Below are 26,780 nucleotides of genomic sequence, written 5' to 3'. Positions count from 1 at the left end.
TACTTTACCTGAAAGACGACCAGCTTCATAAATATATATATATATACATATATAAACATATAATATTTATTAATTGAAAACCGAGCGGCCTACCTCTCCGAGCCTTGTAAGACCCTGGGGACCCCTCCCTCAGGGCCAATATCTAAAAAATAAGGGGGGGGGGTGCAGCCTCTTCGAGCCTCGAGAGGCCCTGGGGATCCCATCTCTCATTGCCATTATCAAAAACAAAGAGGAGGGGGCCACTGATTTAACAGCCCCCCTCCCTGAGCCTTGTTAGGCCCTGGGAAACCCACAGGGCCACTGATTTCAATAAAGGGAAGCCATCGCCACTCTTTAGTCTCTTTATGGCCTGGGATCCCCATGGCCTATGTTAAAAGGGGTGGGGGATGGTGCCAATGTGGTCAAGAAAACCCTTGTGTCCCATTAGTAGCCTTCCCGGGATATAGCATGTGAGCTGGCCCCAGCTCACATGCTACATCACATTGCTCACATTTCTCAGGGAAGGCAACCCCCTCCCCCTTAAAGAAATCGGCCCCAGGGATGGGCACCCTAGGGCCCCCTCCACATATAAAGTAATTTTGGCCAAAGGTGTGTCTGGAGGCTTGGGGAGCGAGCTGCACAGCTCCCTGCCCCATAGAAATAAATTTCGGACCTGGTGATGGGCTCCCAGGGGTCTTCGGAGGAATGAGGAGGGGGCCGTGCCACCACCCTCCCCAAATAAAGTCATTCCAGACCGAGGATGGGGGCCTCTGCAGGCTCGGGGGGGAGCCCCCTTTCCCTACATGAATACAGTCCCGGGTGTAGGCTCCCCGGGGCATTAAGTTAGTGAATGCGGCCAGGCCATCATTTTGTTCGGGTTTTTTCAGTCCCAAGGGATAGCTGCATTATTTTGCTTATTTTATTCAGTTTTTGGCCCTGGGAGGGGGCCCTCTGGGTCCCACAATGGGGCCTTAGGGGTTAAGGTATATCTAACCTTCCCCCTTGTACTATTTTTCTTTTAGGACAGGGGAATAAGTCCTGAGTCCTGTAATGGCAGTCAGCAAAATTTTTGTCATGTTGCTGTCAGCCAGTCAGAAAACTCTCTCCTGCAGAAGTCTAACTGCAGGAGCGAGATGGCCCAAGGAAAAATCTGAACGCTTGTTAGGCTAATCAGAACACAATATTTTTTTAATTGGCTTTCCCGCAAGAGTCTCTCTATCCTCTTGCGGACCCAACCATCCAGATATACAATTACATTTCGCTTTTAATTTCTCAAAAACCTCTGAACATCACATCACAAAAAGCACGATCTGTGGACCAAGATCTAGCTTCCCACAAAATTTGCAGTAATTCCATTCAGCAGTTTTTGCTGTAAAAGTCTATTGCGATTTTGCATTTTAGGACTTTTTTCTCGGTTCCTGCTTGACGGATCACCCCGATACATTCCATGCACAAACAAGTATAAAAGTAGCCCCACTTTGGAAAGTTTCATGGGGCTTCATCAAACCGTGCCAAACTTATTAGCAACACAAAAACACACTTTTCCTGTGGAACAGCTGACCTAACTAGAACTACCTAGTGGCGACTGTAAATACATATATACTGAAACTCTACTTTGTGCCGAAACTAACTACATCATGAACCAGCCTAAGGAAGCCTCAACCAGACCCTGAATACTCTTCTGCTCAATTGAACATTACTCCAACTCAAACCAAACACCCCATATCACCCAAAACCAATTGCTACCAACATTGCAAATAATTTCTCTAAATAAATCTTAAAAATGCACAAACGCATTCATATAAACTGTGATTCAACCACCAAAGGGGAAATTATGGAAAGAAACATTAAAGAATGGTCGTTATTCAAGAAGCACAACACTCAGGACATAATCAATATTTTTGCTTCAACTAACATCTCACCATTGGTCAGTGGTCTTCAAACCTTTTAATGCTGCGTCCCCTTCAAGTGTAAAAAAGTATTTTTTGCCCCTCTAAGAATTTTTCACATTTTTCTATTAAATTGGCAATATTTAAATATGTCTACACTGATTAAAACCTTGCAGTTAAGTAGTGTTATTCCTTTAAAAAATGTAATCAAATACATGATTGCCAAATATACTATTCTGGTCAGCTAGGTCTTACAATAGTGTACAATTATTCACAGTGTGATTATCAGAAATAGGGGCAGGGGAGGTCTGAAGAATATTTAGAGTTCCTTCCCCTTTGACACATACTCCCAGCCAGGATACCAGGATATAAATGTCAAAACAATGTAGTGATGGGCCATTAGAGAGTAGTTAACTGCCGTTTATTATGCTGTTGAATTTTTTTTGTAAACACTTATCAGCACTTATGCTTCTTTTGGCCAGAGCCAGGTGCCCCTGGTCGCTGAAGCCCCCTGCTCACCGGGGGCCCGCCCCTCAGTTTAAAGACCGCTGCCATAGGTAAATAATAACATCATGTCATGGCGCCTACACGATAGTGATGAACTTCGTGTAATTAAATCTGGTTTAATTTGCACGACTCGCCAGATGCGTTTTTGCTCCTGGAAGTTTTCTGATTGAGCTGTTATTGAAGGGGAAGTAGCAGGTTCCCTTATTTGGCTTAGATTTATTTAAGCCAATACTGCAACTGTTTAACTTCCTCAATTCCATGGATAAAAGTGGTGTGCAAGGCTGTGGCATGGCAAGTTTGTTTAACCCCTTTCTGCAACCATCATTTTGTTGATAGTGAAGTCTTGGCTCAAAACCAGTGTCATGCTTTTGTCATACAAATGGGTGTGACGACTTTAAGATATGCTTGATTTTGCTTTGGAAAACATCTCTCAGAGCAGCTCTTTTTGATTTTTGTCCCATTACTGAAGCTGACGGAATAGGGCCTTTCGCTTCTTACTGATTGTGCATATCAGAGGTGTACAATACCTATTATGGCGTCAGTCTCTACCCAGGGCAGCTATAACGCAGAAATCCTCTCCTCTTCGGGAGTCAAGCGGACACGGACTCCAGCCTCAAGATGCTCCATTGCACAACAAACACCCCCTCGAGCAAAAGATTAAACTGGGAACTGGCTGGTTCTAACTCCAAGGTCAGAATCCCTTGCCTGACCCCTAAATGGCTACCACTGTGTTCCCTACCACGTCGTGCTACTCCTCTGAGAAACAAAAACGGACTTCAATCAGTCCTCGAACACATCCCCCATCCAGCCTACCCTTCAGGATACCGAATCTGTGAATCCTACCTCTGACTGTGGAGACCTAGCTTTTTGGCCGATGCCCAGTGGAGCTACTTGATAGCTATAGAGGAGATGGGCTGTGGACTCCCCTTCGGCTGTCACCTACCCAGCCGGACACTGGGCAGACCTTACTTCGTCTCTCCGTCGTACTCTCCCTCCTAGCCATTTACTCGACCCACTTTTTCCTTTATACTCCATTTTTCCCTCCCCTTTGCTCTTTAATTGTTTTCTCGTTGAGACCTAGCCGCTTGACTGATGCCCGTGGAGCTACCTGATAGCTATAGAGGAGATGGGCTGTGGACTTCCCCCTCGACCGTCACCTACCCAGCCGGACTTGGTAGAAAGGGAGGTGATACAAAGAGAGAATACTCTGTCTGGTGCACTGCCTTAAAGTATCTACCACATCAGACATTTCAGTTATAAATTCATCCTCAAGAATATCTGATGGTCTAGATGAGGTCCTTTGTCTTCTCCTCTTGTAAAAGGAAACATCACCACCAGTCCACAGGTGTCTCCTTCAAATGTCAGACTTTGTTATCTCCCCCAAACTGTTCCCTTTAGCCAAATCATTGAGATTCACCACATATGAACATTTCACTGCATGTCTTGCAAAAACTGCCTGTTGGAATTGGCCCTTTTTGCATTTATCACTGCTGATCAGTGCTAAAGTGCATGTGCTCTCTTTAGTAAAATTGGTCTACACCTGTTAGGCAAATTTAATTTACCTCTAAGTCCCTTGTCGGTGGTATCCCATATACCCAGGGCCTGTAAATTAAATGCTACTGGTGGGCTTGCAGCGCTGCTTGCGCCACCCACCAAAGTAGCCTTTCAAACCTGTCTCAGGCCTCTGTCAGTGCAGGGTCTGCACACGCAGTTTACAGCCACCGTGAGATGGCATATACAGTGGTTGCCGCATCTGCAATTGTCCCCTTTACTACATATAAGTCGCCCCTAAGGCAGACCCTAGTGAGCCCTATGGGCAGGGTGCTGTGTAGGGAAAAGGTAGGACATGTGCCTTACTGTGTGGCATGTCCTGGTAGTGACAAACAGCCTATTTGGTTTTTCACTGCTGTGATTCTGCCCTTTCATAGGTTTCCATTGGGGATTTCCTGATAAGTGCTTCAGTGGTAATTTCTGATCTGAGAGGGGTAGCGTGACCATGTTTGGTATTTTTGGAATAGTGATAAATCCTGCTTACTGGTGAAAGCAGATTTATTATTACTATTTTAGAAATGCCACTTCTAGAAGGCATTTCTGTGTGCTTATGTATCTTTGTGCCTCTGCTGGTTTGTGAATTGACTGTCTGGTTTTGGAGTGACCGAGACAGGGGATGTAAATTCTCTTCAGACAGCCACTGGGGAGGGGGTGTTGAGGTAGGGCCCACATTTCCTGGATGAGTCAGGGCTGGGTTGAATAGACCTGGGCTGCATTAGAGTAGTGGGAGGAGATTTCTCTGCACCTAAATAGGCCTGGTCTGCCCTGAACTATGCTGTCCCCACCTCCTGTCAGGAAACTACAACAGTGAGCACAGAACTGGTTTGGACTGGGCTCAGAGCCCTCGGCCACCAGAAAACAAAGACCTTGGGATTATAAGTAAAGGGGCTGTGACCCCACATAAAAAGAAGAACACTATGTGGATTGGGAACCAGACGCTACTGGTGCCATATGTTGCCCAAGAGGATTGCTGGGCTACCAGGGAACAGCCATCTGGAATTTGTCTTTGTGGGCCGGCCTGAGCCTGCTTCCTGTTCGGGGACCCGAGTGACCTCTCAGGGCTCTGTGGCTTGCACTGGGTGCTGGCCTGTTGCTCCTTTTGCTAAGAGGGGACGCGCATGAGGAGTACTGTGTAGGAAGTCTTGGAGCTAGCACGCACAGCGCTGCTTGTACCCCGTGTGTGCCAGTGAAGGGAGGGGAAAGCAGGAAGCACTCTCCCTCTCACCTTTCTACTGTCTCTCTATTGGTACCAGTGACTGGGGTTCGGCTGGGTGGCTCCAGGCTGCCCACTGGCCCAACCAAAAAGGGAAACCGGAGCCTTGTGGGCTCACATCAGCTCAGTTCAAATGAGTTTGCAAAGAAGGACAGGGCCGACGGAGACTTCGCTCTATGTCCCACCTGCTTGGGGCGTGGTGCTGCCGAGGATCCCCACAAAAAGCAGAGCGTGTCGCATCTCTACCATTGCAGCGAGCCTGGGAGAGTGGAGAGAAGAGACATCGCTCCGTGTTTTCCCGGCCCGACAGGGATATATGTGATGGTGGGCTAAAATATGCACACATATTACAAGGGGATGGCCTCACCACGGGTTGGTGATGTGTGCAATCTAGGAGTATTTATCCCATTGCCCTGCTTAAGATTCATGCGTAATACTGTGCAGTTTATGTCCTGATGTGGATAGATGTGATGTTACATTGCCAGTAAGGATATTTCCATAATGTGTGCAACTTGCAAGTGTTTACTATGGTGCACTGCTGATGTGTTTGCATAATGATTTATGCTGAAGGTAATCCTACCAGTAGTTACTGGGTGGTACTAACTGTGATGTTTATGACAATGGCCCGATTGGACAAGTGATTTATGTAATCCCTGTGAAGTCATAACAAGTGCCTAGTGGCACAGTAATATATGTGATTGTGATCTAATGGGTTTTTATGGATAATACGAAGGATATTTTATATAACTTTGTGTGGAGTCTCTTTTATGGTGGCCTAGGTTGTCACTGTTGTTTGAGTGTGTTGCGCAAACGCTTCACACATTGCCTCTGGGATACACCTGACTGTTCTGCCAAGCTACCAAGAGGGTAAGTATGGGTTATCTTCAGTGTGTAACTTGCCCTGACTAGAATGGCGAGTTCTGCCTGGTTTAGGTGCATACCCTAGCCAACCAGAAACCCCATTTCTAACAGTGCATCATTTCAGCTATTCCTACTTAGGGAACTGAACATTGACATCTCTAACACTACTTCAACACAGCACTGTCGGTCATTTTCTTCTCTCACCTGGAGAGGTGTACTTGTCTCAAGAAATCAACCTTTCCTGTCAAACCGAATTCTCCATTCAGCAGCTCACTTTTTCACAGGAGCAAAAATATCAGATCACATAACCACCATCGGACTCTACATTGACTTCCTCTAGGACAAATAAGTAACTTTGTAGCTGCTTACATTACAAGCAAAGTGCTACATCTTAGCCCGCCCAGACACCCAAATCAAGAACCAATGTCCTGGGTCTTTGTTATCGCTCCTTGTGGAGTGCTCTGAAGGAGATAGTTCTGAGCTATATAAATGTCTTATTAAATAAATAAATACAGATCTGTAAGAAATATGGCAGACAATTAGTAAAAGTGGTAAGTTTTGGTATATCAGGTTTTGTGCTGTTCACCCAGGGGTTTTGGGGGTGGGGGGTTAAGAATAAGTGGGAAAAAACGTTAGTTCCCCACAGAAATTGTAGCAGCCCGCTACCAAACAAAATGCTTAATGGAACTACACAATACCACTCTGGGCCAAACATAAAATAAACCAAGTCAATGATATTTTCTCGTAACAACTTTCTTTAAAGTCATTCTTAGAAATACAACAATAATTAGGACATTATTCATAACTCTCTAGATATAAGCAGCGCACGAATGCCCTTTCATCAATAATGAAAACAAATCAAAACATAACCTCCAAATTCCCAATTACACAATGTATACATGTGGAAGAATTACTAGGGAATTGTCTCTGTTCTACATAACATCTTTATTGAATATTCATTCTCTAATGACATCTCTTCCACATTACAACAGTGGTGGTCTTTATGATCAAATATACAATTGTTGAATGAGCTTTGGGACACCTTACTGGAAAACTACAATAGAGGGCTCAGAGATTCTCGTCTTAAATGTAGTCATTTTAAAATATTGCATCGCTGGCCCTGGCCACCCTCTAAGTTCTATCTAGCAAAATTTAGACCCGACTCCCTCTATTGGGGATGACAGGGACCTGATTGTGACATTATATTCATATATTCATATACTGTGGAAATGTCATAAGATGTGTACTTTTGGTTTCCGATTGAGAAATATTTAAATGACTTCTCGCCCATTAACATTTCCTTATCGGTCAATATACTACGTTTTTGGAAGACAAATGTACTCCTGACAATCCATTCCTAGCTTGACGATATGAAGGAAGTGGTAACATTTGAGAAAATGATTTATATACTAAAGGATAACTTACAACAATGTTATTGTATTTGGGGCCCTTTTCTGGAACTACAACAGTTATACCATAGTTATCACATATGTATTGAGAGTATAGCTATCATGTATGTTTTATTCACTTAAGTGTTAGTTAATATATTCAAAAGATCTGTTGAGATCATTGTTATCATATATATGTGACTGACATAGTTGAATGTTCTTTGTTCTTTCCTTTTCTTATTCGATTTGTCTTCAAATGTATAATTTGTATTTTAAGCATGATCATATTAATATACCTAACATAGCCTGTTTTAGCTTTGGAATATCAATAGAACATTGGAGAAAAAAGGAACTACACAATACTTGACATAAGGCAAGGATTTTACTCAGAAGATGGATTTTGTTATCTGGTAGAAAACCATTCATGTGGTTTTGAGAGGTTTGTTTTTCAAGAATGTGTTGGATGGGCTTAGACAGTAAATTAACAGTATATCTTGACCATTAATTGGTGAAACATCTGCAGACCTTGGTCCTCGGACCCACATTTAAAAAAAGAAAAAAATCAGTTTGGAGAAAGGGGCATTTTTCCTCTCACCACTGGTGGATCCGTGGTCCAGGAACATGTCAAAGGACCCAAGAAATTTGGCTGGCCAAAGAAAGGCCTTTCCACATTGCATGTAGGATTTTGCAATTAGAGAAATAAAAGTAAATACTTATCTATAGGCTGAGAGAAGCAAAAATGTGTAGGAAGACGGAAGCTGACATTCAATTTCTGTCTTTGAATGCACAACAAATGTGACAAGATAGAAACAAGATTTTAAGTCATCTTTATTACTCATTCACTTTCTCAATGAACTGAACACCTGTTCTTTGCGAGCTTACACCTTGCACGCTACAACAGGGCAGTAGGCTCTAAAAATAGCTTGCCCCGATAAAATCTGACTTGCCATAGGGAGTAGGCAAGTAGATTTTTTGAGGTCTGCGAGTGAGACCAATTGAGATAAGTATTATCACCAAATCCAGCAGCTGGTTGAAATACTAAAGAAAGCAAAAGCAAATCAAATCAGTGAAAATTCAAGAGAATAATCCTCCACCACATCAGTCAGATCACTTTCTGAACAGTGCAGGGGCAGTACAACTCAGATAAGCTAGTGTTTAGGAGTCAGAATAAGAAAAGAAGCAAATGGTAAATTGTAGGGCCATACCCATTGAAAGTGGTATGGTATTATGATTTAGATTCATTTGCTTTCAGTGAAAGGGGCATATTCCTTTTCAATATTATTTGCAACTGATTTTGTTGTTATTTTTTGGACTTGATGCTCATGTTTGATTTACATATTTGTTGGTAGATACCAATAGCTTTTGCTGGATAGATCGGGTATGATCTCAGTAATGTAAAGATATTTTCTACTAGGACATGGAAGGCTGAAAAAAATATCCATATGATTACAGCAGATTCTATTTCCCCTACATTTCACATTAACCCTTCATCTCTGTTTTTCACACAATACTCTTCAGAAAACATTTTAAGACATGTTAATCTCAGGCACAAGCCGGGATTTCGAAGTATATTAAAAAGCTGGCACCTACCCGAGATAATAATGGAGCATCTGTTCCATCAAGCAGAAAGAAAGCCTTTCTTAGGTCAGTAAATTTTCCCTTGAGTTCTGTTTCCACTGTGGATTTTTCTAAAGCTCCTGAAATACAAGAGACTAATTTATCACCAGTATTTCGCTGGTGCATTATCATACATTGCAGCAGCATTTGAATATATTCGTTTTATATTGTTTGTGCAAATAGACAAAAGTAAACCACAGCAGGTAACCATACATTTTCATTTGCATAAATCTACAGCTCTAAGATTTAGAATGGGCACACCAATCAGTCAAGGAACTGTGCATTCAGAAAACTCTCCGACTGACACAGTGTATCACTTTTCTATGGTATTACAAGAAATATAATTCCATAATGTATCCACACTATTAGTAGCATATTGTCACGGTCTTTGGAGTTTATGTGGGTAATAAAAGGTGAATTATCACCCATGTATCTCACAACTGGGACTGGGACACATGAGAATCATGCCTCATCAGACCATTATGTAAAAAGGAGAAGAGTCTTAAATACATGGAGGAATCACAAGAGTCTTCCAAATTTAAGTGCCACAGTAGAGAGGTCACAATGGGTTGTACATGTGACATGTAAGGATACCACCAGAGTGCTTATAGCTGTTTTATAGAAGGAGAAGAGGTAGATGGAAGCAGTCCACCAGCTTATAGAAGTGTGTAAGGCTTTTGAGAAGTAGCCCTTGATGCAACTATTCACTGATTTAGCTAGAAGATACAGTCTTAAATTACAAATTTTCTGTGATTAGCAGCCAGTAGATGACCATTGGTGTGGCTGTGATCATAGACTACATTTGAGCCAGTCACCATGGATCTGAGTTTTCTAGGGCATGGAAGGTGGCTATCTTGGCAGTCCTGCTAAGTGGACACCTCTCACAACATGAATCAGGGTGTTTTATTTTAAAGTAACTGGAGTAAGGGAAGGACACTGCAAAACAAATGTATATGGTGAGACACAAATGTTGGTGATTTTGTTCACTTGAGTTGCAAAACACAGATCACTATCAAACTGTACCCCTAAAATGTATTCTCTCTGTACGATCATGGGTGTAGGGGGTCCTTGTATGTCTAGCTAACAGAAAAAGTTAGGTCTGAAGGTATTTGTGATTGTAGGATACATTCTTTTGCTAGACACCCCGCTCAATTCTTGAAGCCACAAATTCACTCAGGAAATTCACTTATCCTTTTATTCAGGATGTACAGTGCATCGGTCCATCTATTTCTGTTTGCACAATTAACAGTTCTACAAACATTAAAGCATCCCACGTATTGTTACCTGTAAATACATAGTTTCATCTGTGGTTTTAATGGACTCACTGTCTTTAGCCACATTTATCAAAGTGTCTTTCCCTGTGAGAGAGGCTGAAGGTCATTTAAGGCTTCTGCAATCCAGCACAAACAGTATTTTTACTCAATATGGTATTCTGTGTTGCCCAGAAGAGACCCTGTTTTCATACTGCATTGGAAAATGTGTTTTGAGTTACAAACATGTTTCTCATCATCTCCATTAGGTGGCCTATATTTCAGGAGAAAAAGTGTATAGCGAACTGTTTTCTTTGCATCCTTTCCACAGTCGACTACGACAAATTGTTGAAAAAAGGCAGTAAAAAATGACTAAGGCGAGCTCTCCGGATCTGCGCTGAGGACTCGGAAAAAAAGAACTGAGGTCAGCTGGCTACAGTGGCTCCTATATAAACACTATGCATGTCACTTTTGGTGCAGACAATGCCAAGCAGAGACAAACGACACCACATACCAGCTCGCAAAGGGATTGCTAAAATATGTGTCTGCATTTCTAGCCTGACACCTGGGGAATATTCTAAGAAAGGGAATATGTGCTAGAAGGCTCTATCAGTTAGCCATGTTAAATTCTTACATCCACCAGAAACCTATATTTTGTGATCCAGATGTAGGGAAGAGTGTGGTGCTGTAATTAGCATGGACGGTATAAAAGGGGGTGGTGATGGACGGAGCATCTGAATCAATCAAACACTCACACCCAGTCAAAAGATCTGGGTTTAATCCATCACCGTTCTTTAGCCCACTCTGCCACCCCAGTTCAGACATGGCTATATGCAAATCAGTCTGACCCTGTGCCTCATGGGAACAGTCCAGCCCGAACTGCCAAGCCATGTCTTCCCTGGACCGGAAACAAGCTTCCGAGGACCGCTTTCTGGCATTCCAGCCGTCTTCAGCCCGGCTTGCTTGAATCCAGTGGCAAAGTGAGCAAGGGACTCACGACTGAGCATACCCTGCCACACTTATGGCGGCCAAAAGCGGTACAAAAGGGGGTGGTGATGGACGGAGCATCTGAATCAATCAAACACTCACACCAGTGGCAAAGTGAGCAAGGGACTCAAGTCTGAGCATACCCTGCCACACTTATGCCACACTGGATTCAAGCAAGCTGGGCTGAAGATGGCTGGAATGCCAGAAACCGGTCCTCTGAAGCTTGTTTCCGGTCCAGGGAAGACATGGCTTGGCAGTTCGGGCTGGACTGTTCCCATGAGGCACAGGGTCAGACTGATTTGCATATAGCCATGTCTGAACTGGGGTGGCAGAGTGGGCTAAAGAACGGTGATGGATTAAACCCAGATCTTTTGATTGGGTGTGAGTATTTGATTCAGATGCTCCGTCCATCACCACCCCCTTTTGTACCGTAATTAGCATGGAAACATTCTTCTTCCCCTGAGTGTTCCGATACACAATATGTGATCATTTCTCATGATGTTCTCAGAGCAGAGGAGATATCAAACTTCCCAATTGCTATTAAAAGAGCCTGTACTACATGATTTTGGTGAGGAGTGCCCACCTTTGACTTTGGAATATACATCTGCTTTACGATGTACATGCAGAACACCTTTGGGGTTTGAATTGAGGTGATTGAAGAATTTTGCTGATTGAGAGCCCAGACATTTTCAAGACATAGTTGTTTCCTTTTTGATGAGAAAGTAAGGAATTCTTTTCTCCAGATGTTAAATTGTTAAAGTCCGGGCACATGGGCAGGGTCCCACCAGAAGCCTCCTTAGAACACTCTGACATTTCTCCTGAGAGTTATAGTGAGGAAGCAATCAAAATATTGGGGTATAGGAGTTTACATTTTAGGCTTACGAACAGGAAATCCACTAGCAAATTGTATATAGCAAAGAGATGACCTTCAGAACTAAGCTGGTTAGACAGAGGAAAGCTACACAAAGTCTTGAACCCAAACAGATGAGAACAAGTTCAGGTTATAAATAAAAGTGATATCACTGGGATACACATTTTAGGAAAGGGTTATTTAGTGGAAAAATCGGAACGTTGAAAGGTTTTCAGCGCAAGTTTGTCCGAAAGAAGGAAGCAATACCAAAAATGATTAGTGTCAGAAAGGTGGCAATTTTATTTAGGATGGATTGTCTAATGAGTTGAAATGTCTGGTGGAGGCTGGAGTGATAGAGCGCCATCTGAATCGTCATATTGGTTGGCATCCTTGGATGTGGCACTCATGGCCAATAGCCAAATTTGACTGTGCAGATGTCCGGAACCTGAATAACAGTATTGTAATTGACCACTTCCATCTTCCAAAGATCAATGATGTGCCAGCACCTGTATAGGTTACAGAAGTCTTCTCCACATTGATTTATTGGTGAGCTATCATTAGGTTCCACTGCATGAGGATAGTAAGTAACACACAGCTTTCATCATCCAGGGTGGTTGTTTTCGATGTAGGTGGATCCCATTTTCATTAGCTTCAATGACCACTGACTTCCTAGGGATTAGGTTCCCACCCCCCAGCCTCGCCCTTGTCACTATCCCACGGATTTGCAGAACCACCACCGGAGGAAGATCGTTCTCCTACCTGGCAGCCAAAACATGTAACTCCCTCCCTGCAGACCTACGACTGACCCAGGACCACCTCACCTTCAGGAAACACCTCAAGACCTGGCTATTAGAGCAGCAGCAGCACACAGGATTAAATATGCTATTTGGAATACTCCTGCTTTGCAGGGTTTTGACCCAAAGTGTTCTAACTATAGAAATAAAGAGTTAGGGGTCGTACTGTCGCAATGTAATAACATGGGGTAAGAAGTCATAGTGCCATTTGCTTCTAAATCCTTATCAAATGCTGAAGAGAAACATGCAGTTATTAAGTGTGAGGTATTAGCCTATGCTCAGGCTTTGCAGTATTTTTGTTCTTTTGTCTGGAGAAAAAAAGGTGACTAGCAGATGCGAACACAAACGTATGACTAGAGTTTTAACCTCAGGTCACACTTTTAACACTTACTTGCGGTTAGCGTTAATATCATGTTAATATATATACTGGTATTATCCAATCTAATAGTTTATGCTAAGGGCTTGATATAAATGTTAAATAGGAGGGGGGATAAGGGACACCCCTGTCTAGTTCATCTCTGGATGTCGAAACTTGGGGTCAGGGAACCATTCAGGAGGATCTTCGCAGAAGCTCCTAGATAACAATTCCTTAGGGTCTGTACAAACATAGTTCCCATACCCATAGCCTCCAGGACTCCCCAAAGGTACCTACAACATAAAGATCTTGTAATCAGCATTGACCAGGGAGATCGGACGGTAGGAATCAGCCAACAGGGGGTCATTTCCTGGCTTCAATATTAAAACAATTGTGGCTTCCTTCCAGATCTAGGTACAACCCCAGTGGAGCAATAAACTGAATTAAATAGGGTGTGGAATACAGGGGAAAGCTCTTCCAATAAAAGTTTATTTACTTCGTTGGGGAGAGCGTCCATACTGGCAGCCTTTTTACTTTTAGACCTCTTTATTTGATCCCTGATCTCTTCGATGGTTATGGGCTCGTCAAGAACCTCCCTGCAAGATTCAGTGAGAACAGGTAGAGATTTATCCCTTAGCCAGAAAGATATCAAGTCCTCGGAGGGGGATAATACTATCAGTCCGTTTAAATGACAAACCTATCAGTCTAAAATAGCATTGTATGCTGACGATGTTATAGTATACACTAGTGAGCCAGAGATATCCATCCCACGGCTCGAAAACATGTTGAAGGAGTTCGGTCCGATTTCAGGGTACCTCGCCAATTCGGCCAAAACTGAAGTCATGTGTTGGAACATCTGGGATTCCCGGGGACCCCTCTTTGCCTGAGGGATAGCTTGGCAACCCTGATCAAAAGAGCTGGCTTGGTGAAATGGTCGGATCTGGTGGACACAGATGGGATTCTTCCATGGGAGATCTTACACGCTAAGATTGGCCCCACTTTTTCTAAGTTTAAGTTCCTCCAATTAAGCTCATGGTATGAGACAGAAGCGGGCGAAATTACAGGGTGTTGGGAACTCGAGCGCCTACTACAAGATCCTCAGCCAAAAAAGTAAGAAATATCTTTGTGGTATACAAGGCTCCTCAAAACAGAGGATCTTGAGACTCCCTCTCAAACATCGGTCTGGAACCAAACATCACTTGCCCATGTTATTGAAGAATTTTTTTAGTCATCTCTTTAGTTACTTTACAAATACACCAAGCCCGTCAGTTTAAAGAAGAATCATTTTTTTGTGCTCAATAGACTCTATTATACCTCAGCTAAGATAGCCAAGTTTGCCAGCTCCAAATTGCTCTAGAGGTAAATTTTCTAACGCTGACAATATGCACATATTTTTTGAATGTCCAGAGTTAAGTTTCTTTTGGAAAAATGTGGGGGACTCTTTATCATCCATTCTTGAAACTGATATAGAGATCGATCTTCATCTGGTGATAATTGGCAACAACAATCGTATAAACCGGGCGCCACCACAGATTCATAAGGGCTTGTTGTTATACCTTGTATTGTTGGCCCGGAGGAAGATCTGTATAAGGTGGAAGGATTTGAGCCCCCCGAACAGAGAGGAGTGGCTTAAAGATGCGTTGAGTATGGCACGTTTAGAACAAGATGGTAGAGAGGAAAAACTGCATAATATTTGAACCCATTGCTAAACTGGGGACGGCGCCTGCGATTGATAACTTGTTAAGTGTTGTCCTCCCGCACGGGTCCTATGATTACACCAGGTCTCAACCACATGTGGAAGGCCAGGTTGTCCTAGACAAACGCAGTTAGCCGAAGGGCGCGCAGATGCAAAAAAGACGGCTTGTTAAATCTGCTGACGTCTTTGGTGAGATGAGGACAAAAAAAGCAACAAAGAAAAAAAAAAATATATATATATATATATATATATATATATATATATATATATATATATATATATATATATATATATATATATATATTACCTACTGGCGGTCGCCAGTAGGTATATATAGTTAGGATTTTTTCCCTATGGGATTTCTGAAAATTCTATGCCTAATAACTTTGGCGTTTGTGGACGGAATTGGCTGAAATTTTCAGGAAAATGGCACATTTTGTTTCTGAGCAGCCCTTGAAAATTTGGGGGGGTTTTGTGGAGGGGGGGCCGAGAAAAAAGGGGGGTCCCAAAACACGTTTTTCCCATGTTAATTTCCATAGGGCGGTTGGACTCACTTTTAGCCCGAACGGCTGAATGGATTTTCACGAAACTTGGCAAAATTGTAGGGACTGTTAGCCCGATGTGCCTTTGCTAGGTCTCAATATATGTGCTTCAGTGGATTTTGAGAAATTAACGTTTAAATCAAGATATATATCTGTAACAGCGCTCCGGGCAGCTATCCGGTTAGCGAACCTTTCGCGTAACGGAACTTTGCGATGAGAAGCTGATTGGCCCTCCGGTGTCTGTCAACATTCTAAACAGTCCGGAGCGGCCGCCATCTTGTCTCTCGGTAGGATCGAGAGACAAGAGGAGGGCAAAACAAAGGGGGAAATTACCATAAGGGGGCATAGTAGATCCTCGTTGACCCCCTAGGTTTTATGTGGAGGTTTTAAAAGGGCCTAGGAGGGTCCAAAAAAAAAAAAAAAAAATATTTTTTTTGCGTGATAAGCGCCAAGTTCGCGAACCGGAAAGCGTTCTGGGCAGCGAACTTTATGGATAAAAGAATGAAAGACTTTTCTAATGCTGTATGTTAATTGTTTGTTGTTTTTCTTGTTTTTTTTGTTTTCTTTTTTTTAAAGTGTTTTTTTTATTTTGATTCTTTTTCATAATTTATTAAACTTTCTAATATTTCAGTGTCTGAAATGTCATTATTTTCTTGATATATTGTTTGCAATCTGTGAGGTTGCAAAATGTCCTCATTTGCAAGGAGGACATCTACTGCTTGGACACATTGCAGCAGTTCATTATCCAAGCTTTCATCCATAAATTCCATGTCAATTTGTTCAATTAATTCCTGGCTGCTCTCTTGCAGGTCCATCTCAAAAGAAACTTGCTGCTCGCCTTCCATTTTGCCTGAAATTTGGATTAAAAAAATATATATTAGTAGAGATAGGGCACTGTTGGGATTAATTTTAGATAGGCAGTTTTTATCAGTGAATTTATCTTTTGGCAGTGTATAGTATGAGAGTGGAAATAGGACTATAATTTTGCCTGAAATTTGGATTAAAAAAATATATATTAGTAGAGATAGGGCACTGTTGGGATTAATTTTAGATAGGCAGTTTTTATCAGTGAATTTATCTTTTGACAGTGTATAGTATGAGAGTGGAAATAGGACTATAAAAAAGTGTATGTGATTTAACCAAGACAAGCCTTACTCCATTGATAACTATAACAGAGAAGTCTATCTAAATACATTACTACTACAGAGGGATAGTGTATATCTAGCAAAAAAAGTCTACTATATTAAGTCATAGTGCACAATATATTAAATTATAACTTACCTTCACAAAGAAGTTGAAGTTTTTTGAAGCTATTGAAATAGGAGGTGCAACAAGAAGTAGTAGTCAAAATGGCTGTGTTTCCTTCTCTCCCTTTATATATATACAGGTATATAACCAATCAAATGTCAGGTAATAAAAGTAGAAAATTAAAGTAACATTTTCATTGGTTGTCAATGCCAACAATTCAGATGTGTTTTGTGAAGTAATTTACCTCACGGTACTTGGAGAGGTCTACAGGCTAAATGGCTAAATTGAATTTCAATGAAATTTGTGAGAATGGAAGGGATTGTTATGTAGTATGAGCTAATCTATATTTGGTGAGAGTGTCTCTAGTCGTTTTTCTGTAAATTACTTTCCCGCCTTTTTTTAGGACCGCTTTCCGGAAAGCGGCCCGGTTAGCGAACCTTAAGCGTCACGGGAGTCCACCATTTTGTGTTTCGGTCGCATTAAGATACAAGATGGAGGGCAAATAATGTTTAGAATGGGTAGAAGGGGTCATGGTAGACTTATCTTGACCCCCTAGGTTTTCTGAGCGTGGCTGAGGAGGCTTATATGTGCGGAAAAAAAACTTTTTTTAAAAAAATCCGCGAGGTTAGCTTTCGGTTAGCGAACCGGGTAGCGCTCCGGGGAGCGAATTTTGTGGAAAATTAGTGAAAAAAGTTAGAGGAAAATAATAATTGTGAGTGATCAGATGTAGGGTAGCTCTGAGAAGAGCTTTTGGGTTTATGGTACATTTAGGTACTTATAAGTAGGTACCAATGCACAGTCTTAAATTCAGAATGAAAATTCTGTTGCCCTCATCTGAGAAGTGAACTCCATCTCCTCTGTAGATATCTTGCATGTAGTAACGCAAGTTATTGTTGTACAGAGAGCCCATTCCATGGTCTCTCATGTAAGCTGAAACAGATTTGTTTACATGCTTCCTCGCTTTCTCAATTTGTGGACAAAATTGGTTGGACCACCTCCATTTCTGTCTTTGGCATATATTGGAATATACCAAGGCAGTTTGAGGAAAAAGTGCCATTAATTGCTCAAAGGTGTCCTTTAAAAGCATTTCCAGACCTACCCCTGTCAAAGTGCCCAAATCATTACCTCCACAGTGCACTATTAACAGGTCAGGTTTTGGCAAATGCATAAAGGTTTTCACCAATGGTATCAATTGGTGACATTTTAATCCTCTTTGGCCCAACCACTTAATTTCCACATCTTGTAAATTGAGGTTAAGTAAATTTCTGCTCTCAGCATACCTTTGAGCCCAGTGGATGTAACTATGTCCAACAATCCAGACCTTAAACATGGTGGGAGAAGGTTGTTCTGCAGTCAGATGAAGTGTGGTAATGAAAGGGCAGTTGAAACAGTAGGAGTTTCTAAAGAAAAAAAACTGTGGATTTACAATGCTAATGATTCATTAGCAGTGATTGGTGCATTTCCATTTCTGAAAACAGAAAGTTAGGGTGCATGGATGTGTTCTTTGAAAGATGTAATTTGAATGGTCAAGGAAGAAACATTTATTGAAAGATTGCTCTGGATACGCAGGTGCACTGAGAGTTCAGAGTTCAATTGAAACATTGTTGTGTGAATTTGCAAACATGAGAGGTCTTCCAGGAGGTGGTTGCTATGGATTAAGGGAGAGAGGGCAGAGGGGGGAAGGGTTTTGATTTGAAAAAAGTGAGGGAAGAGGTATGATTGGCTAATATGAGAGATATGTGAAATGAATATCTGTATTTCTGTGCTTTCAATAGCTGCAGCCTTTGGAGTGCATCCTTTTTCTTCTGCTGAAGACAATTTGGTGTATTTCTGAGACTGTTTTCAAAACTCAAACAATATTTGCTAAGGTGAGAAAAGATTTATTTAATTTAGATAGAGAATAGTATGATTTAAGGAGAAAATGATGAAGAAAGCTGTGTTTTTAAAATGTGGTTTTGTCTCTAGTGATATAGTAATAGAATTAGTTTTATAGAGAAATTGTAATTGCATATTTGGTGTAACATTCTGGCATGCAGTAACACAAGTTATTGTGGTACATGGAGCCCATTCCATGGTTTGTTATGTAAGCTGAAACAGATATGTTGTTTTTAAAAACGATTTAAGAAATCAATTTATGTGCTATAAAATTCGCCGAAGTGCGGCGATAATTATTGTCTCTAAACAAGTTAGAGACAAAAATTACCGCTAGTTGTTGGAAATATGCCCCCGGGTTTTTCCTTGCAGGAATCGGGAAGCGAAAGACTAGCACTGAAATCAGTAGTCTCACACCTGAATCGGGAGGGTTGGCATGTCTGGATACTCTACAGCTGGAGCCATAAACTACATCCGCAGGGCTAGGTGATAGCCTAGGTCCGGCCTGGACAATCGGACACAGAGGAAGAGAAGTGTCAGAGGGTGCGGTAGTGAATAGGGTGAAAGGGAGGTGTCGAGCGGGCACAGGGTGTGATTCTCAGAGAAGAGCAGCACAGATGGGGGAAGTATATGGCCCATGCATGAGAGAGAGAGCGGGGGTGACCATTGCGTGGGGGAGATGCGTGCGAGGGTGGGGAGCCATGCTGAGAATCGGCGGCGTGCAGAGAGTGGCCCTGGTCAAGGCATCTAAAATGGCTGCCGTGCACGACAAAATTGTGGCATTGGACAAAAACGCAAGATGGCGCAGACAATGTTTATCAATAAGGATTCATTTATAATAAAATATTTACTCGCAGTGACAAAATGGTGTTCAACACTTCCTGATTTCCATCGAATCGAACGTTAACAAACGTCACGCAGCAAAAAAAAAAAAAAAAAGCTCACGCACAGAGCGGTTTTTAGCCATGTTATCCAATGGAAGGTGGATAACATGGCTAAGAGCATTTGCTGGATAATGCATGAATATCGCTGACTTTTCAGCGATATTCATGCATTGTGGCCGATGTGCGGCGATAATTTTTGTCTCTAAACAATTAAAACGAAGCACAAAATGGCGAATTCCCGTTTCGCTACCAGTTTGCGGCCCAGTTTGCGGCCCGTGAAGCGCTTCTACCGTGAAAAATCATTTTTTTTTTATTTTCCCCACGGGACCCTTTAATAACCCCAACAACATTCCTAGGGGGTCAAGAGGGGTATACCTTGCCCCCTTTCAATAAATTCCCCCTTCGTTTTTCACCTCTTCTTCTCTCTCGATCCTACCGAGAGATAAGATGGCGGCCGCTCCGGACTATTTAGAATGTTGACAGACACCGGAGAGCCAATCAGCTTTCTGTTATCCAATGGAAGGTGGATAACATGGCTAAGAGCATTTGCTGGATAATGCATGAATATTGCTGACTTTTCTGCGATGTTATGTTTACCTTTTTAAATGGAAAGTGTTCCTCTTGGGGCAAGTGTCTTGTAAATACGCTCCCATTTGCGCTTGGCAAATTTAGATTTTGATTATGGGAGTTACCTAGCCATGTTAATAGTGTCCCAAAAATGGTGCTAGGGCATTCCAGAAAACACTTTCATGTGTCTCAAGGACATTTTTAGTCATTTCTTCATGAATGCAGGTATACAATTGATTTATATGCTGTGTTTAAAAACGAATTTTGAAATCAATTAAATTTCAGGATATGTACTGTTAGAGCTTCATAGGTTGTTTGGGGTCATATTTAGAAGGCATTTTAGTGTCTTTGATGTTATTTTTCCCTTTTTAAATGGAAAGCGTTCCTCATGGGGCCCTGAGCAGTTCTTAGCCATGTTATTTAATAGGAAGTGGATAACATGGCTAAGAGCATTTGCTGGAAAATGTATGAATATCGCTGATTTTTCTGCGATATTCATGCATTGCGGCCGTTTTTTTTCACATTTGCAAGCACTTCTTAGCCATGTTATCCAATGGGAGGTGGATAACATGGCTAAGAGCATTTGCTTCAAAGGTTGTTTGGGGTTATACACCATTTTTGGGAAATTATTAACATGCCTATCTAACTCCCATAATCAAAATCTAAATTTGCCAACCGCAGGTGGGAGCGTATTTACAATAAATTTGCACCATGAACAACGTAAAATAGCATACTACACACTCAAATGCCTTATAAATATGACCCAAAACATCTTATGAAGCACTAGTAGTGCATATTTCCAGAAATGTATTGGTTTTCATTTAATGATTTACTTCATTGGTAGGCCTTCACATGTTTTTTTACCTTGTTTTTTTTCAGTGATAATCTTATCTGCAACCATGTGTTGGCCTCACCTCAAATAAACAAAACAGGTGATGGACTGAATGTGGATCAATGACACACATTCACCCCAGTCTAAAGATCTGGGCCTAAACAAATCTTTAGATAGGCTACATCTTATCGTCATCCTGAATTAATGATTTAAAATATTAGGGAGTGATTTATGAGTGTTGTATGCCTGTTTTGTACCATTGAGTGTCATTTTTGTGATGCAGTGCTGGTGGAAAATATTTGCTATGTTAAATAATTAGTACGGCATTAAGTTTTAGATGACTGTTATTTATTTACTGTTTGGTAATAGTGGTTAATAACATTTTATATTATATTTTTCCACAGATTCAACTGCAGATTCTTTCATAGTTTGTAAAATGCCTTCCAAAAGTAGAATAAGAAAGGCTAGAAAACGTCAAAGACAGCAGGATGATGTTTTATTGCAGCAGTCCTCTTCCCCAAATACTTGTCAAAACACCAAGAAAGGTCCGGGTAAGAGCACGAAATCATTCTTAAGAAATATTTGTAGTAAAAAAAGTTTTGCTCAAAAAAATGTTTCAGTTCACAAAAAGAAAAGTAATTTAAATGGAAAGGAGAGACCCATCACAAATGTTACTGGTAGAGGAAGAGATAACTCTGTGCATGATAGTAGAAGGAAACAACAGTTTAGGGACATTCGAAATCGAATGTTCCGTAATAGGATATTAGTTAATTTATTGAAAAATATTAAAAAGAAAGGCCAACAGAAAGCGGCATTTTATAAGAAGAAGAAAAATGTAGAGAAAATTATTGATCATGCTTTTGAAATTAAGCGAAAGTTGTTTATTTTGGTAATCAATAGAATTAGGAAACTAAGCAAGGTAATTTCTGATTTCAAAACAAAAAGTAGATGGAAGAGAGTAGTAAATCGTACTAACTTTTGTGAAGTTTTTTCCGGAGAATGGATGCATAGTTCAAGTTCTGAGGCATTTTTTAATGAGGAGACTTATTTTCAGGATAATGATTTGGTGCATGCAGTTGACATCAGTGGTCGAGCTTATGAAGTGAAGGATGGTTGTCCAGTTGAAAAAGAACAACTTGTGACAACAGAGACAGAAGAGGCGCTAAGTGATGAGGTTTTAGGAAGACGTCCTAAGGGTCCTGTGTACATTTGGAAGTGTAGTTCTATTTGCAGTGTGCGACAGGTTTCCATCAATTTGCTTTGTGATTTTATACGGACATTTAATAAGAAAAGTTTGAAGCAGAAAATGAAGTTGTTGCAAGATTTAGATCCTTGCAGAGTGAGACAAATGACAGGTTTGCGTGGTCATTCACTGGCTTGTCTTTCCAGGAGAGTATGCCAGAGTGTTTTTCATCATTTCAGGATGCTAGCAGTGCATCATAATAAAGTGAGAAAATTAGTGAGAATGTTGTATTATGCTAAGAGTCCAGCAATTATGCTTAAACAATTATGTGCTGCTCTTTTGCATGGTTCTGAAATAGATGTGAAGAATATTTGTGAAGAAATTGAGTTTTGTTACTTTGGTAGTAAAGATGAGAATGTTCAAATTGACCCAGAAGTAGAGGGTAATGTGGAAGATAATGTACAGGTTTCCAGTACAGATAATTTTCAGAAGGAAATTGCCACGTTTCAGATGAAATCAAGTGAGAGGCCTAATTTCACTTGTGTATGTTGTCGACGCACTTATTATAAGAATCAGACTAAGGTAGTGGATTTATATGCAAAAAGTGAAAGGGAAAATAATAGTGAATGGAAGGATTTTGCCACATACTTGATGGTAGAAAATTATTTTGATTTGGGATCGGATCAACGTGTGTGTACTTATTGTTGTAATAAATTAAACCAAAACCAGATGCCTGCTAGGGCAGTTCATAATAATCTGGAATTGGTTGAGATTCCTTCTGAATTGAAGGATTTAAATACTTATGAATCTATTTTGATTCAAAGTATCCATCCCTTTCAGGCTATTGTAAGAATGGAGCCAAAGACAGGGAAGTTGCCTCCAGCAGATTTACAGAGAGGATTAAAGGGAAGAGTTGTTTATTTGCCTCTAGATTTGAACAAAAACATTAACACAATTGGAATAGAAGAAGTGGAAGAGGAACCTCTGGTTATCTTGGTTAATGGGGTTCCGACAAAGAATAAGAAAATATGGCAAGATTTAGTGGATGTTAGGAAAGTCAAAAAGGCAACAGTGTATTTGAAGAAAAATAATAAGTACTATAAGAATGTATATGTTGCAGAAGAGGAAGTAAGTGATGAAGAGGATAGCGATTTGTGTGCTGGCCAAATTGAGAAAGTAGAGGCCTCTAAAAGTGAAGAAATATATGAACATTATAGTGTTCATCCTTTGCATTCCAAGGAAGTCATGGGGAATGCTATTGAGTTGTTTCAAATGAAACAAGCCAAAGGGAGTCCCATTAGTGTTTGGGAGGAAAGTTTGGAAGCTCGGTGTTTCCCACAGCTATTTCCCACAGGTCAAGGAGGAAGATATGATGAGCGACCTCATCAAATTCCTGCGTCTGAATACCGGACTTTACGATTGTATGCAGCAGATCCTAGGTTTCGGCAATGCATTCCCTATTTGTTTCATCTCCTGTTTGAAAGCGATCTGTCTGGACTGTCATATGCAGTGAACCACATCTTAAAAAGTGGTATACAGATGCGAAACATCTCGGCAAGTGACTTTATGCATAAAGTCAATGTCCAAGACAGTATTTTGGATTCTCACTTAATTAATCTCATGGCGTGTCAGCGTGGTACTAATGAGTACTGGTACCGTCGTCATGGTGATTTAAAATGTATGCTGAGGAACTTAGGAACTCCAACATGGTTCCTCACTCTGAGCTGTGCCGAGTATGGCTGGGAAGACTTACTTGAATTTCTACGAGAGGCAAATGGAAATATTGAAAACATTGAATTCAAGACACCTGGAGAACTGTGTTCTTTGGATCCAGTGAATGTATGCAGGTACTTCAATCATAGATTTGAAGCTATGATGTCTTTCATCACAAATAAAAAGAATCCACCTCTTGGAGAGGTGTTGGATTTCTTCTGGAGAAAGGAGTACCAAGCAAGAGGTGCCCCTCATATACATATGTTGTTGTGGATCAAGGATGCACCTAAATTTGGAACAGATCCGGATGACTTAGTGATGAATTTCATCGAACAGTATTCTACGTGTGCTGTTCCAAACGCAACGGAGAAGAAAAGTCTAAGAGAACAAGTTCTACGTTTCCAAAGCCATCGTTGTGGAAAGTACTGTCGTCGTAAATTCAGAAACAAGGACAAGTTCTACACCAAATGTCGTTTCAACTTTCCACGACCGGTGATTTCTAAAGGAAGAGTGAACAGTTTGATGTCTTCGCTGCGACATAATGTGACGAGGAAATCACCCAAGAATACATACAATTTGAAAAGGAACGAAGAGTCCAAGTACATCAATGACTACAACCCAGTGATTTTGTCCATGTGGAATGCTAACATGGATATACAGTTTGTGGCTGACAACTGTATGGCTGTGGCTCGGTATGTGACATCTTACATCACCAAAAAAGAAAAGACCGAACTGAAGGATATGTGGGAGGATATTTCTCATGAAAAGAGCCTCAGCAAGAAGTTGTACAGTTTCAGTCTGAAGATGTTGTCGCATCGAGAAATCGGAGCTTACGAATGTTCTGACCGGTTGTCTTCAGCAAGTCTCTATGCCAAATCCAGGAGTCTAGTTTGGGCGAGTCTTGGTCTTGCTGCAACGCGAAATCGAGTTCTAAAACCTGTCCGGGAAATTGAGTATTTGGCAGAAAAGGAACCAAACAGTACCGACATTTTGAAGACCAACATGTTGGATACATATTATCCAAATCGAAGCAGTCACCTTGAGAATGTTTGTCTATATGAGGTTCTCCAAAATTATATATTCAAGAGGAACATCAAAGAAGATATTGAGAAAGGAGTGTATGCTGTAATTGGAAGTGAGGGATGCCTGGTCAAGCAAAGAAAATGCCAATTAGTAAACCATCGAAAATTGAGTGGTGAATCTCCAGAAAAAAAGGAGTTTTTTTATTTAGCACTTTTGCAACTTTTCAAGCCTTGGCGTGCAGAAGAGGAACTGCTTGGAGATTTCCTCTGTTACGAAGACTCTTTCAATGCAGCCAAGGAGTCCATAGAATGTCCTGCTTTTTCTAAATATCAAGAAATGCTAACTTTGGAAATTGAGCAGGAAGCAACGATTGCAGCCGAGATTGCCAGAGACAGTTCTCAGGACAGTCAGAGTTCTGTTTCATTGAGTCAAGTTCCACTTGGAGGACCTATTATCGAAAATGAAGCTGCCACTGCTATGAATGAAGTGGAAAGAGCCATGGCACATGCTCAGGAGGATTCAGTTAACTTAGAAGACTTGGAAAAACAACTCAACGTTGAGCAGAGGAAAATATATGATGAAGTTACCACGGAAATTGAGCACGGATTAAGTCATGAGAAGAACAAGTGCTCATGTACATCGTTGAAGCCTGTCCGACTGTACGTGAGTGGAGAAGCGGGAACTGGAAAAAGTTTCCTCATTAAAGCAATCTCTTGTTATTTGAAGGAAAGGACTGAGTCATCGCTGTCTTGTGTTGTCACCGCTCCTACTGGACTGGCAGCACATAACATTAAAGGTATTACTTTGCATCGTCTACTGATGCTGCCGGTGGAGCATGACAACAAATTACAATACAACAAGTTATCTGGAGATGCTTGCTGTGAAGTTTCAAGAGTCTTGAGGAAAATGAAACTACTTATCATTGACGAAGTAAGCATGGTTTCCAATGTCATGCTTGCCTTTGTGCATTTGAGAATGCAAGAAGTACTTAAAACTGAATATGATGTGTTATTTGGTGGGAAACACATCATTGTTTTCGGAGATCTTCTGCAGCTGACACCAGTAAAAGGTCAACCTGTGTTCAAAATACTCACGCATGAAGATACCAGGAAGTGCCTAGGGAGCATTGGCAACGTCAATATATGGTTAAACTTCAATTATGCAGAACTGCATCAAAATATGCGTCAGGCAAAGGATGAAGATTACAAGAATATTCTACAAGATATTAGAATTGGAAAAGTGACTGAGCATGGGAAAGAAGCTTTAAATGCACGATTACTGTCAAATTTATATCCCAAACAAGAGATTGTGCCTGAGAATATTTTTCAGAAAATTACTGAGAAGAAATCCGGGATATGTCTCATGCCAACTCTTGCAGAATGTGCCATCTTCAACAACAAAATGTTGAATTTAGAAAAGCAAGAGATTGTGAAACTTGAAGCTATCGACAAATTAGAGCATATGGGATCAACAATTATTTTGTCAGACAATTTGAAATCAAAATTGGATTCATTAGAGAAGACTATATCTAAAACAGCGGGTTTTGAAAAGACTTTGAATGTGTGTTTAAATTGCCGAATTATTTTGAGAAGGAATTTACATGTAGAAAGAGGTCTGGTAAATGGATCAATGGGTAATGTTGTTGATTTTGAGAAATACAGAAATAGAGATGGAATAGAATTTTTAAGAATTAAATTTGATGGCATTGAGGAAGTACAGCAAATTGGTCGTTGTTCTGCTAGGTTTTTGCTTGTTAAAGATTTATATGTTCGCCGTAAACAGTTTCCTGTTTGCTTGGCATATGCGGTGACAATCCATAAATCGCAAGGTTTAAGTGTAGACTGTGCATTGGTGAATATTGGCAGTTCTGTATTCAAGGAGGGTATGGCATATGTGGCATTGTCACGAGTTAGAACTTTATCGGGATTGTACTTGATTGACTGTGATGTCACAAACATTTGTGCGGATCTAGATTGTGT

At 41.0% G+C, this 26,780-nt stretch overlaps 1 protein-coding gene across 3 annotated transcripts in view; it reads right to left on the bottom strand.

The window, feature by feature from the left end:
- Positions 1 to 26,780, bottom strand: part of NUDT13 (nudix hydrolase 13) — a 756,871-nt gene that overhangs the window by 294,818 nt on the left and 435,273 nt on the right. For all 3 annotated transcript variants that reach the window (XM_086922288.1, XM_086922286.1, XM_086922287.1), the window contains one exon: positions 8,979 to 9,085. In XM_086922288.1, the coding sequence (XP_086778414.1) occupies positions 8,979 to 9,085 (107 nt within the window). The remainder of the gene's footprint in view (positions 1 to 8,978; positions 9,086 to 26,780) is intronic.

Source organism: Lissotriton vulgaris, chromosome 5, assembly GCF_964263255.1.
Source record: "Lissotriton vulgaris chromosome 5, aLisVul1.2, whole genome shotgun sequence".
Taxonomy (NCBI): Eukaryota; Metazoa; Chordata; class Amphibia; order Caudata; family Salamandridae; genus Lissotriton; species Lissotriton vulgaris.
Note: the sequence above shows the minus strand (reverse complement) of the source record. Positions and strands in the feature narration are given on the sequence as shown.